The sequence below is a fragment of the Galeopterus variegatus genome, unplaced genomic scaffold (assembly GCF_000696425.1).
Source record: "Galeopterus variegatus unplaced genomic scaffold, G_variegatus-3.0.2 Scaffold218, whole genome shotgun sequence".
NCBI lineage: Eukaryota > Metazoa > Chordata > Mammalia > Dermoptera > Cynocephalidae > Galeopterus > Galeopterus variegatus.
This window is the reverse complement of record NW_007726329.1, coordinates 722,891-735,812: the sequence shown is the minus strand read 5'-3', so window position 1 is coordinate 735,812 and position 12,922 is coordinate 722,891. Positions and strand designations below refer to the sequence as shown.

At 50.7% G+C, this 12,922-nt stretch overlaps 1 protein-coding gene across 1 annotated transcript; it reads left to right on the top strand.

Moving 5' to 3' along the window:
• Nucleotides 1-6: 6 nt before the first annotated feature.
• DNAJB1 (DnaJ (Hsp40) homolog, subfamily B, member 1) lies at nt 7-3,527 on the top strand. Its single transcript, XM_008566035.1, has 3 exons — nt 7-256; nt 1,288-1,865; nt 2,145-3,527. Exons 1-3 carry the CDS (start codon nt 46-48, stop codon nt 2,373-2,375), a joined length of 1,020 nt encoding a protein of 339 aa, XP_008564257.1. The 5' UTR covers nt 7-45; the 3' UTR covers nt 2,376-3,527.
• Nucleotides 3,528-12,922: the final 9,395 nt, after the last annotated feature.

Genomic DNA, 12,922 nt, shown 5'->3' with positions numbered 1-12,922 from the left:
GGAGCCGGGGACGGCGACAGCGGGGCGGGCTACAAGCGGGGGGCCATGGGCAAGGACTATTATCAGACTCTGGGCCTGGCCCGCGGCGCGTCGGACGAGGAGATCAAGCGGGCCTACCGCCGCCAGGCGCTGCGCTACCACCCGGATAAGAACAAGGAGCCCGGCGCCGAGGAGAAGTTCAAGGAGATCGCCGAGGCCTACGACGTGCTCAGCGACCCGCGCAAGCGCGAGATCTTCGACCGCTACGGGGAGGAAGGTGAGTGAACGCGTGGCCGGGGCGTGCCCCCGCCGTTTGACAGGTGGGGAAACCGAGGCCCGGCGGCCTTCCTGGGGGCCGCCCCAGGCTCGGGGGCGAGCGGCCCCCGCCCTCCGGACGCGCGGGTCTCCGCCCTCGGATTGGCGGCCGCCCGATGGAAGGAGGAGCCCTGGCTGCGCCGCTCGCTCGCCTGGAAGCTTCTAGCACGTCTGGGGCTGCCCCTCCCCGGGCGCCCTAAGTCCCCAAGCGGGCGCGGGAGGGGAGGGGGACGGATGCTCATCCCGGCCGTGCGAGCTGCGGGCCCCGGGCTGACCAGGGCACAAGCTGCGGGGAAGGAGTCCGCGAAAGGGGAGCCCGGGGGTTCGGGGAAGTCACGTCTGCCGGGCGCTCACCTACCCCGCGCCAGGCACGTAGCAGGCGGCCGCAGCCGCCCAGGTGCAGGGAGCGGCCTCCGCCTCTGCCCGGCCTCCTGGGGGCAGAGAGCGGGGCTTACTTGCCTGCTGATGACTCAGACTGGCTCCTGGGCTCGATTCTAAGAAATGAACTGAATCTTTCTATCAGGGTGGTGGCAAGTGAAGCCAGGTTGTGAGAATCTGGAAATTCTCGGTGTGTTTTTTTTGTTTGTTTTGTTTTGTTTTAATCTTCATTTATTTCTGCCCTCCCCACACGATCAGCAGCCCTCTTACTGAAAACCGATCTTTCTTAGCCGATTATGCCTTGATTCGCTGATGTCTCAGTAATTCTTTGTAAACCTTTGCAAGGGGTCCGTTGGGAAGTGGCAGGGTCTGGGTGGCACCTAGAGATGGCCACCTCAGTCAGCCCTTTGGAGCTGTCATGCCACACTTAAGTACTTGAGGGGTCTGTCTTTGCTGCTGCAGGAGGAGGTAAAATCTTGGGTTCTTCCTTGCTCTTTCCTAACAGGCTTAAAAAAAATTCCCTCCCCATGGTTTCCAACCCTTTTTCCTTTGAGGAAAGCTTTCTAAAGAGAGAAACTCTTGGCGAGCCATCTAACTTCTGATTTTTCTTTTCAGGTCTAAAGGGCAGTGGCCCTAGTGGCGGGAGCAGCGGCGGTGCCAATGGTACCTCTTTCAGCTACACATTCCATGGAGACCCTCATGCCATGTTTGCTGAGTTCTTTGGTGGAAGAAATCCTTTCGACACCTTTTTTGGGCAGCGGAACGGGGAGGAAGGCATGGACATCGATGACCCGTTCCCCTTTCCCATGGGCATGGGTGGCTTTACCAACGTGAACTTTGGACGCTCCCGCCCTACCCAAGAGCCCACCCGGAAGAAGCAAGATCCCCCTGTCACCCACGACCTTAGGGTCTCCCTTGAAGAAATCTACAGCGGCTGTACCAAGAAGATGAAAATTTCCCACAAGCGGCTGAACCCAGATGGAAAGAGCATTCGAAACGAAGACAAGATCTTGACCATCGAAGTAAAGAAGGGATGGAAAGAAGGGACCAAAATCACCTTCCCCAAGGAAGGAGATCAGACCTCCAACAACATTCCAGCTGACATCGTCTTTGTTTTAAAGGACAAACCACACAATATCTTTAAGAGGGACGGCTCTGATGTCATTTATCCTGCCAGGATCAGCCTGCGAGATGTAAGGCACTAGGCGGGGCGTTATCTGTGGAGGGGCATGGCTGCTTTCCTGAAGCAGTCCAGTATTTGCTCAACAGATGTTTTCTGGGGTGCAGCAGTGAACGAGGCTGACAAGGGCTCTGTTCTTCCAGAGCTTCCAGGCTGGTGACATGGGGAGATTGGGGACAGGGTCGTAGCTGCAGGGACCTGATGGATCTTACCTGACACCAGACAGCCTCTGGACAGGAGTTGAGCTCCCTTAGTGCTTTTCCAGCTAATGCTGTTTTCTTTCCTTTCCAAGGCTCTATGTGGCTGTACAGTGAACGTCCCCACTCTGGACGGCAGGACCATACCCGTCGTATTCAAAGATGTCATCAGGCCTGGCATGCGGCGAAAAGTTCCTGGAGAAGGCCTCCCTCTCCCCAAAATGCCTGAGAAACGCGGGGACCTCATTATTGAGTTCGAAGTGATGTTCCCTGAAAGGATCCCCCAGACATCAAGAACCGTACTTGAGCAGGTTCTTCCAATATAACCAAGGACTGACTGGGGACCTTTCCAGAGCTCAAGGATTTCCAGACCGTTCCACCATTTGTGCACCATGAGAGGGCGGGGGGCCCAGGGAGGGCTTTGATACTGCTGAATGTTTTCCAGAGAATATATTACAATCTTTCAAAGTCGTGCACTAGACTTAAGTGGTTTTTCTAGCGATAGGACGGCAGGTGGTGGGAACAGCAGGAAAAGGCATTCCAGTCTGCTCCTCCAGGTCTTGCAGCCCTCCAGGGATGGGCTCACACCCTCCACCTCCAGTCCCTGCCCACGGGCCAGAAGCAGACCCGCAACTGGACTTGATCCCTCTGTAGTCCCTTTGCTTCTGCTGTTAGGTAGTCTCCGCCTGCTGTCTTGGTTACCAGACCCTGTACACTTCTCAGTTTCTGTTGTGTGACAGTTTGTGTTTTTATTCTGTATTTGTCTCCCACGTCTTGCTGTTCCCCTGGAGAATCCTGTCTTCTTTTGGGTCATCTCAAGTTGTGAACCTAAACTGTTTCTGCAGAACTGCCTGGCCAGCACCCACAAGCAATACCTCCGTTGCAACAGGACCAAGGGAGCCAGCCTACAGTGAGTGAGTCTCGCAGCCCCCCTCTCCCTCGAGAGTCGAGGGGCCTGACCGCCGCCAGGCCCCTCCCAACCTCTGCCTCTGGTGAAGCTGAGTGTGCTCACTTATGGGTCACATTCTATTCTGTAAGGCAATCTTTGGCACACCTGGGGCTACCAGTGGCCCAGGTCATTTTTTGTTTCATGGACTCTGGACTCTGTTTCAAAGGGATCTGATCCTTTTGAATTTTGCACAGCCCTAGATATAATCCCTTTTGATAAAAGGGTCTTTGCTTCTGATTACAGGAGCACTGTGAAGCATCTGTAAATATGTTTTTATAATCCATGTAAAATTGGTGTGCACTCAAATGAAACCAGTCCATAGCAGCCGCTGCTCTCTGTGTAGGGTGAGAATGGAATTCAGCGGAAACCTGGGGAGTGGGAGAAATTGGAACAACTGTCTGTTCCCTGGAGACCAGTCTGGTGCTCAGACCTTTAGACTCATTGTAAGTTGCCACTGCCGACATGAGACCAAAGTGTGTGACTTGTCAATATGCAGTGTGACAGCATTAAAGACTGATGCTAAACCTCAGGGGAGCAGTCCCGCGACTCTGTTTGAGGGCTCTTTTGGTTCTGGGGATGGGGCTGGGGCCCTGGACATCCCTCCAAAGCATGGGAGGAGGGGTGAGTGGGAGGCACAAATCCTCGGCAGAGGAGAGAGAAGCCTCCCTGGGCCATACGTGGGTTCGAGGCCTTCAGTCAACTCTGACTCTGGATCCAAACATCCAGAGACCCAAGTGCAGTGGATTCAGAGCTCGTTTTTTGGATAAAGATTGAGGACAAAGTTGAGGGGGCAGGGGCCGGCTCCTCATTCCCCTTCCTGACTTTCTCAGGGGACCTGGTCCCCAGGACCAAGGGATGAGTAAATGGTCTGCCCTCCTCCTTCCCCATCACTTCTTTCCTGCTGGAACAGGCTGATGTCAGACAGGCCTGGCCAAACCAGAACTAAAATTCCAGCCTCCTGGGAGCCAGCCTAGGGCTGGCCCCACCCTGGGGAAGACCCATTTCCTGCCCTGGCTTTATTTGCAGGCCACTGAAGCTGCTTTTATTTTGTAACTTTTTTTAAGGAATTGGTTTTATTATAAGGTAAGTAATTACACAGTCTTTAAACAATGTACTGTGTTGCTACTTTGCTACAAAGTGTTTTAAAATAAAAACTTAAATAGCACTGTAGCAAAGTCAACCAAAGAGTTGCTTTCCCTTTCCACTGAAACAATTTAACCACTGAAAACAGTCAAGGGGCAGCTCTGTCCAAGAGAACTTTCTGCAATGGCTGGAATTTAAATAATTCTTTCAAGATTGAATAAAATTAAACTCTCAGTTCCTTAGTTACTCCAGCCACATTTTATTTTTTATTTTATTTATTTGTGGGGGGAGGGCAGCTGGCCAGTATGGGGATCCAAACCCTTGACCTTGGTGTTACAACACCAAGCTCTAACCAACCAAGTAAACTGGTCAGCCCACAACTCCAGCCACATTTTAAGTGCTCAGCAGCCACATGTAGCTAGTGGCAACTATTGGACAGCGCAGGTCGCTGTCCAGGGGGTTTTTCATCTAGTATAGAACATGGGTCACCTCCAAAGAGCAGCCACATTAAGCCAGGAGATGCCATTCCAGTCAAGACGGGACCCCTGGAATATTGGAGTCGAAAGAGACCTTATCAAAAGAGGTGTTTACTGAACTACTTCACATGCTAAGATCACGTTTACTGCAGAACTGGCCCTCCCCCACCCAGTCTGCATTACACAGCAGGTCTTTGTGAACTTCGTATTCGTATTGAGGTGCCACCAACCCATAACAGAGTGCATAACTGTGCACTCTGCTTTTTCTCCCACATAATGTGGAAATAAACAGCTTCCTCATTTCTGTTGTTCCACACCTAGATTCTGTCCAGTCTCTCCAGAAGGCTGTGAAGAGCCAATTCATTATTGGCCCCTGTCTCTTTAGCCTTTGTTCCTGCTTCCAGATTTGAGTTCCAGCTTGACCACTTTGTAGCTGCGTGACCTCGGACAAATGACCTAACCTCTCTGTGCCTCCATTTCTTCAACTGTAAAATGGGTATAGCAATAGTACTTCTCTTCCAAGTTTATAAGAAATTGCAGATACATAGATACACACCCACCCCAGAGGTTACAAACCTCTCTTCTAGGTTTGTAACGATTTCAAGATAGATACACATGCACACGCACTGGGAAGGTACTGGCATAGAATAAAACTGCCAGTTATTATCATCATTACACCCTATGTGAAGATTTCTTAGCCCACGGCTTATAACCCCAAAGACTGAGGTGAGTCTGGGGTCTTGGGTCAGTGCTCTGTTCAGAGCTCCAGGAATCAAATCCACAGGCAAGCTGCTGAAACCCTCAGCAGAGCCCTGGCACTCACCCCACCTGAGAGGCTGTACCTGAAGCACGATCGCTCCCATGCTGCCTTTGACGATCTGCTTGTTCAACAGAAGCAGCAAAACATAAGGCTCCACAGCAGGGCAGCCCTGCGTTTGAATCCCAGCTGTATCACTCTGCTGCTGTGTGTCCTTGGGCAAGTGACTTCACCTCTCTGAGTCTCAGTGGCCCCCTTTGAAAAGCAGGGGAAGGCCGGCCCGTGGCTCACTCGGTAGAGTGCGGTGCTGATAACACCAAAACCACGGGTTCGGATCCTATATAGGGATGGCCGGTTTGCTCACTGGCTGAGCGTGGTGCTGACAACACCAAGCCAAGGGTTAAGATCCCCTTACCCATCATCTTTTTTTTTAAAAAAAAAGAAAGAAAAGCAGGGGAAATGAGAATACAGATCTCAAAGAGGTGTTGTGACAACTGGGCGAGGTACTGCACCAGGGAAGCAAAGAACATAGCCATTAAGAACTCAGCTTCCGGAGGGTAGTGGTGCCGGTTCAAGTTCTGCTCCCTGCGTTCCCTTCAGCAAATGCAAAACCTCACCAAGTCTCAGTTTCCTCCCGTGCAAAACGGGGCTAATCATATGCAGCAGCGCCGCCTTTCTCACTCTCCCAGAGCTGCAACTTAGACAGCTAACCCCTGAGAAGTGCTGCTTCATACATGCCTGGAACAGAGCAAGTGTGCAGGTAACATTAACATTACCAAGTATTTCTAAAGCTCTTAGCAGGAAACCTGAAGTTCCTTTGTATTAGCTATTCTCATAATTGCCGATAATGGGGCTGGCCAGCGAGCTCACTTGGTTAGAGTGTGGTGTTGATAACACCAAGGTCAGGGGTTGGATCCCTATTCTAGCCAGCCACCAAAAAAAAAAAAAAAAAAAAAAAAAAATTATTGCCAATAGTGATGCAGTGCCTGCCACAAAATTAGCACTCCTCCATTCAATAAACATTTATTGAGCACCTACCATATGCTGGCCTGTTCTTAATGCTGGGAACATAGCTATAAACAAACCTGGCAAAATTTCCTGTCCATGTGGAGCTGATAGTTGAGCAGGGGTAAAAAGAAAACAAGCATAAACAAAACATCCAATATGCTAAATAGTGAGTGATGAGGGTAATGGACAAATATAAAACGAATGGGTAGAGAGTGTTGAATACAATTTTATTTTATTTCTGGTTTTGGTGGCTGGCTGGTATGGGGATGCAAACCCTTGACCTTGAAGTTATGACACCACACTCTAAGCAACAGATCCAACCGGCCAGCCCTTGGTATACTTCTAAATAATATGGTCAGTGAATTCCTTGCTGAAAAGGTGGCATTTGAGCAAAGACGTGAAGGAGGTAAGGGGGAGTTGTGTGGATACTGAGGGAAGAGCGTTCCAGGCAGAGGAAATGGCCTGTGCAAAGGCCCTGAGGCAGGAGTGTGTCTGAGTTGTTTAAAGGAGCCCAATGAGCTGAGCAGAGTGAGGGAGGAGAGAGTGGGAGGAGGCGAGGGTGGGAAGGTGACCAGGCAAATGATACCGGGCCTGGTGGGCTGCAGGGAGAGCTGTGGCGTTTCCTCTGGGTGAGGTGGGAGCTTTCAAGGATTTGGGGTTTGGTTTGGGTTTAGTTCTCTTCTGCTTGTGGTGGGGAATGGGTGGGAGGGAGTGTACGTTTCATTTGATTGTATGATAACTTCAAGTCCCTGAGCTATGTCATTGGTCTCTTGAAATCTCAGTGCACCAGGCTTCCATCTCAAAATAGCACAATGCAAACACTAAGCATCTATATTTGCTAGTAAAATCTAGTCTTTTAACTCATCTTCTCTCACGTGGACCTGAGAACGCTTTCACGATCTGCCGACTCCGCGCCAGCCCGGGGGGATGGAGTGTGATGTCTTCTAGATTCTCAAACTGTGATTATTCAGCCAGACACCTCCTCTCTTTGTCAAGGGGACAGGAGAGACGACCTCAAGGGAACACTCCAGAAGGTCTCACAACAAACGTGGCAATCCCAGTGACACTTGATGAAGCTCACAGTCTTCCAGGAAACACAAACCTGGGGGTTTCAGTTTCCTGTGGTTGCCATAACAGATTACCAGGAACTGGGTGGCTTAAACAACAGGAATTTATTCTCTTGCAGTTTTGGAGGCGAGAAGTCTGAAACCAAGGTGTCAGCAAATCTGTGAGGGATAATCCGTCCTGTGACTTTCCTGGCGTCTGGTGGCTGCCAGCAAACCTGGGCTGTGGATGCATCATTCCAGTCTCTGCCTCCGTCTTCACATGGCCCTACACTCTGCCTGTCTCTGTGTGTTCCCCTTTTCAATCCCTAATAAGGACATTCATCATTGGATTTTGGGCCCACCCTAATCCAGGATTATATCGAGATCCTTCACTTAATTACGTCTGCAAAGACCCTTATTATACGTAAGGTCACATTCACAGGTTCCGGGACATGGACATATCTTTTGAGGAGGAAGCCACCATTCAGCCCACTATACTAACCAAAGTACTTCCCATGAGCAGAGAGCTTAGAGGAGACAAGGCCTGGCAGACACTGGGCACACCGCAGAACAGAAGCTTGTCGGTGCAGGAATGGGACAGTAGAGCCCCAGGAATGAGGCCCCTAGGCAGACAAGGTGGACCCAGGGACCAGGAGGCACTTTCCTGCCTCCCCACTCCAGGCCTGGTGTAGTTGGAATAGAGAGAGTAGGGCAGGGCATGGCCAGAGATGAGAGCCAGGTGTCAGGGCCCTGCTGAGGCAGGCCCTGCGTGCCTGAGCTGGAAGAGAAACTGGTTGAGAGGGTTTGAGTCAGGAGGGACACAGCTCCATTTGCTTTTGCCTGGGAGTCACAGCTAGGACCTGGGTGGTTTACCTTAATAGAGGCCCAACTTTCCTTGGGAAGATTATGCTGGACATCATTGTGGCCAAGCGTGACTCCAGAAGAAAAGCTTTGGCACACAGGGACAGGTTCTTTGAGGGCACATGGCCTCATGGGGTAGGGGGTCATCAGCCTAGGGATGTGATCTGACTCAGGGGCTTGTAGGCGCCCTCTGGCTGCTGTGTGGAGTAAGGGCAGAACCCTCCAGGTTGGAGATGATAGGGCTGAATGAGCTGAGGGCTGGGGAGGGGGTAGCAAAGGATTCGAGATGTATTTTTGAGAGTAGAGCTCAGGGCTGGCTGGTTAGCTCAGTTGGTTTGAGAATTGTGCTGATAACATCAAGGTCCAGGGGTCGATCCCTGTACCAACCAGCCACCAACACAAACAAAAGTAGAACTGATAGGATTTGCTGACAGATTACAGCTGGCATGTGAGAGGAAGGCAGAAGTCAAGGCTGACTCCAGGGTTGGGGTCTGAGCAACTGAAGGACAGCATCACCATCACCGAGCTGGGGAAGATAGGGTGAAGGACAGGTTTGGGGTGTCAATCAGGACCTCAATACTGGTTCGGTTTGAGGTACCCTAAGACGACCTCATGGAGAAAGCAATTCAGAGACGCTCCAGAGGAGTTCAGAGAGAAGGGCTAGTGCACGCCAGGGCTCAGTACCTATCAGCCTTTCCTTCCTTCCTTCCTTCCTTCCTTCCTTCCTTCTTTATTTTCTTTTTTTTGGCAGCCGGCTGGTATAGGGTCCAAACCCATGACCTTGGTGTTATAAGGCTGCACATATCAGCCTTTACCACATTTTTTTTTTTTAAAGATGACCAGTAAGGGGATCTTAACCCTTGACTTGGTGTTGTCAGCACCACGCTCACGAGTAAGCTAACTGGCCATACCTATATGGGATCCGAACCCATGGCCTTGGTGTTATCAGCACCACACTCTCCCGAGTGAGCCACGGGCTGGCCCAGCCTTTACCACTTTTATTGCCAGTTTTTTCTCCTTGCTGCTGTCCATAGGTCCTCCACAAAACAGTGACACATGGCTGCCACATTTCATTGTGACTTCCTGAAAACCCAGCAGTAAAAGGCAGGGGCTGTGACCTGAGGCTACAAGACTCGGCTGGCCAGGGCCACCCTTCCTGTGTCCCCTCTAGGCCCATTCCTCTGAGCCCAGTCCTGACAGGCCACAAAGGGTAAGGCAATGAATCAAACTCCAGGATCACCCCAACTGGGGTGATATCCCTCGGCCCTGTTTGAGCTAAGGCACCACCTCCATGAGTCACTGTGCATCTTCAATCCAGTGGCTTCCCCTCTCTGAGCCTCAGTCGCCTCCTCTGTAGAATGAGAGCAAGTACAGTACCACCCCCAGAAGCTCAGAATGACCCAGTGGGGTTACATATGAAAAGCAACCAGCACAGAACTTGGCACACAGCGAGGGTTCAATTTGGGTTTCTATTTCTATTGTGTTCCTATTAGGACACACATATTATTCACTGATGTATGCTCAGCACAGTTCGATAATAGCAGCTGGTGTTCATTAAGTGCTTACTATCTGTCTAGCACCATCAGAGGCATTTGACTCTGGAAATAGCTCGTTTAACCCTAAGATGGTCCTAATAACCTTACTAGATGGATACTATTATTATCCCCATTTTACAGATGAGGAGACTGAGGCAAAGAAGGAGAAGAGAGTGGCTCAGGATGGAGAAAAAATAACATTGGATTCCACCCACCCCACAATCTAAGGTGAACTAGGGATAGAATAGACTCAGGAAGAATAAAACCATAGAATGAACAGAAGAAAATGTGAGTTTGGCCGGTTTGCTCAGTTAGTTAGAGCATGCTGTTGTAACACCAAGGACAAAGGCTTAGATCCCCATACCAAAAAAATGAAAATGTGGAAGAATAATTTTGTGATCTAAGGGTGAAAAGGGCCTTCTTAATGAAACTTCATAGGCACAAACTACACTGTAAATGAGCTCTATTATGTAAAAATTAAGAATAACCTTCTAACAAAGTATATCACGGGTGAAGTGCATTTTCACGTGACAGTGAAAGATCGTACATCAATGTTTAAAACTGTACTCACCTCTCAGGGTCATTGGAGGGTTAAATTGTTAAATAGAAAGTTCTTGGATCACTTCCTGGCACATAGGAAGCTCTATTTAAACATTATCTATCACTGAAACTGACAAGGGCTCGGTATCCCAGCGTAACTTGGATCTGATATTATTATTCAATATCCACTCACCATTCAAATTCCCCCAGTTATCCCAAGAATATACTTCATCGTTGTTTTATCTTTTTTTGAAACTTTTGTGAAGGATCCAATCAAGGATCACACACCAAAATTGGTTGTCATCTATCTCTTCCTCATCTCCTTCAATTCTAAAACTGTTTCCCACCCTTTTATTCACTCACTCATTCAATTCATTGATTGATTTTTGCCTTTTATGACTCTGATCTGTTTGGAGAGACTACGCCAATTGTTTGGCAGAACGTCCCTCAATCTGGATGTGTCTGGTTGTTTCTCATGATTAGATTCAGGTTCTACACTTCGGGCAGAGCCACATTGAGGGTGGTGTTGTGTCCTTCTCAATGTATCACAGCAGAAGGCACGTGAGGATGCCATTTTGATTACCTGGTTAAGGTGCCAATGTTAATGTTGATCACTTGGTTAAGGCAGTGACTGCCAGATTTATCCACTATACAAGGTGCCTTTTCCCCAGTGTAATTAATAACTAATCTGTGAGATACTCCTTTGAGACTGGGTGAATATCCACTTTCCCATTAAGAGCCTTTCCTTGAATCAATTATTCTCTGGTGGCTGCAATATGGTGATTTCCTAGCTCAACCTTTTCTTCTGGTGTATTAGTTGGCATTCCAGAATGGGGCTTTTTTTCTTTTTTCCCTGAAGGGGCAGAAGTGGCACTCCAGCCTGAGTTCCTCACCAGCCGGGTCTCCCAATCTCAGTTTTCAAGCATGCCTCTTGAGCTACAAAATTGGGTAGGAGGTGCCCAGTGCTGCTCTGTGCCCTGGGGCAATCCCATCACCCCTTCTCTGGGCACTTCCTCGTCAGTTAATGGGAGGTGGGTAGATTCTGGCTCATGATAGTCAGCACAGTCCCACAGAGGGAACTAGCCCAGCCCAGGCAAATGATTGATTGTTCAGTAGGGGTGGCAAAGATCGGCAGAACAGGAAAGAAGGAACAATAACTATGCCTGTTGCCCAGCCCACCATGGTAGTCTAGGTATTTGCCAGTTGGGTGGGGCCAGCTAGGCGGCTCTCTGCAGCTAAGGCCAGCTAGGCCCAATCTCCCCTTTCGCTTTGCCTCTCTGCATATCCTGGAAAGACTAACTGGTTCGGGTGTACAGCATCTCACCCTGGGAACTGCAAAGACCCAGTCAGTCAGTGAAGTTTGAGCAGGGTGGCAGCAACTAGAGACCTCCAAGAACTAACACATAGCGAACACATGGTCCAGCCCCGGCTGCCCAAGTGGCTGGCTTTGAACTAGAACAAGGAAATCTCCCCTGTCCTGGGAACTGAACGTCCCGATCTGCTCAAGGTGCATTTATGACTTTGCTTCTTGGACCTGCGCCCTCCTGAGAATTCCCAGTTACAAGCCAAGACTGTCGAAGGTGTGACTATCTCCTCATAAACTCTACCTGGTCTATTCATCCGCACAGGTTTGCTGAACTCCTACTCTGTGCTAGCCTGGAGTGGGGGTGAGGGGTCGACAAGACAGACAGCCTCTACCCTCACAGTCAGTTGGAGGAGCCAGACCCATGAAAGGTCAGCTCCCTTTGGGCAGGTGCTTGGGCTGGTTGAGTACCCTCTGTGATCTAGCACATAGTAGGTGCCCAACAAACCACTGTGCCTCTTCTCAGTGCTTTGCTAGCTCCCGCGATATTTATTGCACTATCCTAAGTGTGCTGTATCTCTCTGTCCGGCCTCCAGGCCTTTGCACACGCTGTTCCCTCTACCAGGAGCACATTCAGCCTTACTGGTTGATGTGTATGTAGAGGTAGGACAGAGACTGGCACGGAGCAGGAGGCATATTAAATATTTGACAAGTGAATGAATGAATGAATGAATGAATGAATGAATGTCTTTGTTCATTGTAAACCCCAGGAAGCAGGGACACTCGGGACCCTCCCTATTCATCTCGGTCCCCCGCCCGTCCGCCTGAAATGAATGCATCTTTTTATCCGCTCCGAGGATGGCCGGGCTGGGGCAGAGGAGGCGGGGCGGGCAGTGGGCTGGGAGCTGCCCTCGTCCCCCACCTAGGCCTTCTAAAGGGTACGCTTCTCCGGACGTTGGGGGTTCGCATCCTTTCCCCGAAACTTGGCCTCGGTCACCTGACTCCCACGGCCAGTCTCCCGCCCCTTAACCCCCCACGGCACCCGGGACGGACACTCAGCCAACAGCACGTGGTCCAGAGGCCCCAGCTTCCCATTGGCCGCTCGCCTCCGTGCACCCCTGCGATTGGCTGTGGCCCAGCCGCAGCCCCCCCCCATCTGCAGCTCTGCGTGGTACAGGCCGCCGCGGCTTAAGCGGAGCGGAACGGTCCACTGCGCCGCGGTATGGGGGGGTGGGGGAGTCGGAAGGAGCCGGGCGAGGCGGAGGGATCCCTTTGGAATGTTTCCGTCGGTGCCACCCGAAGCGGAGCGGCGCGG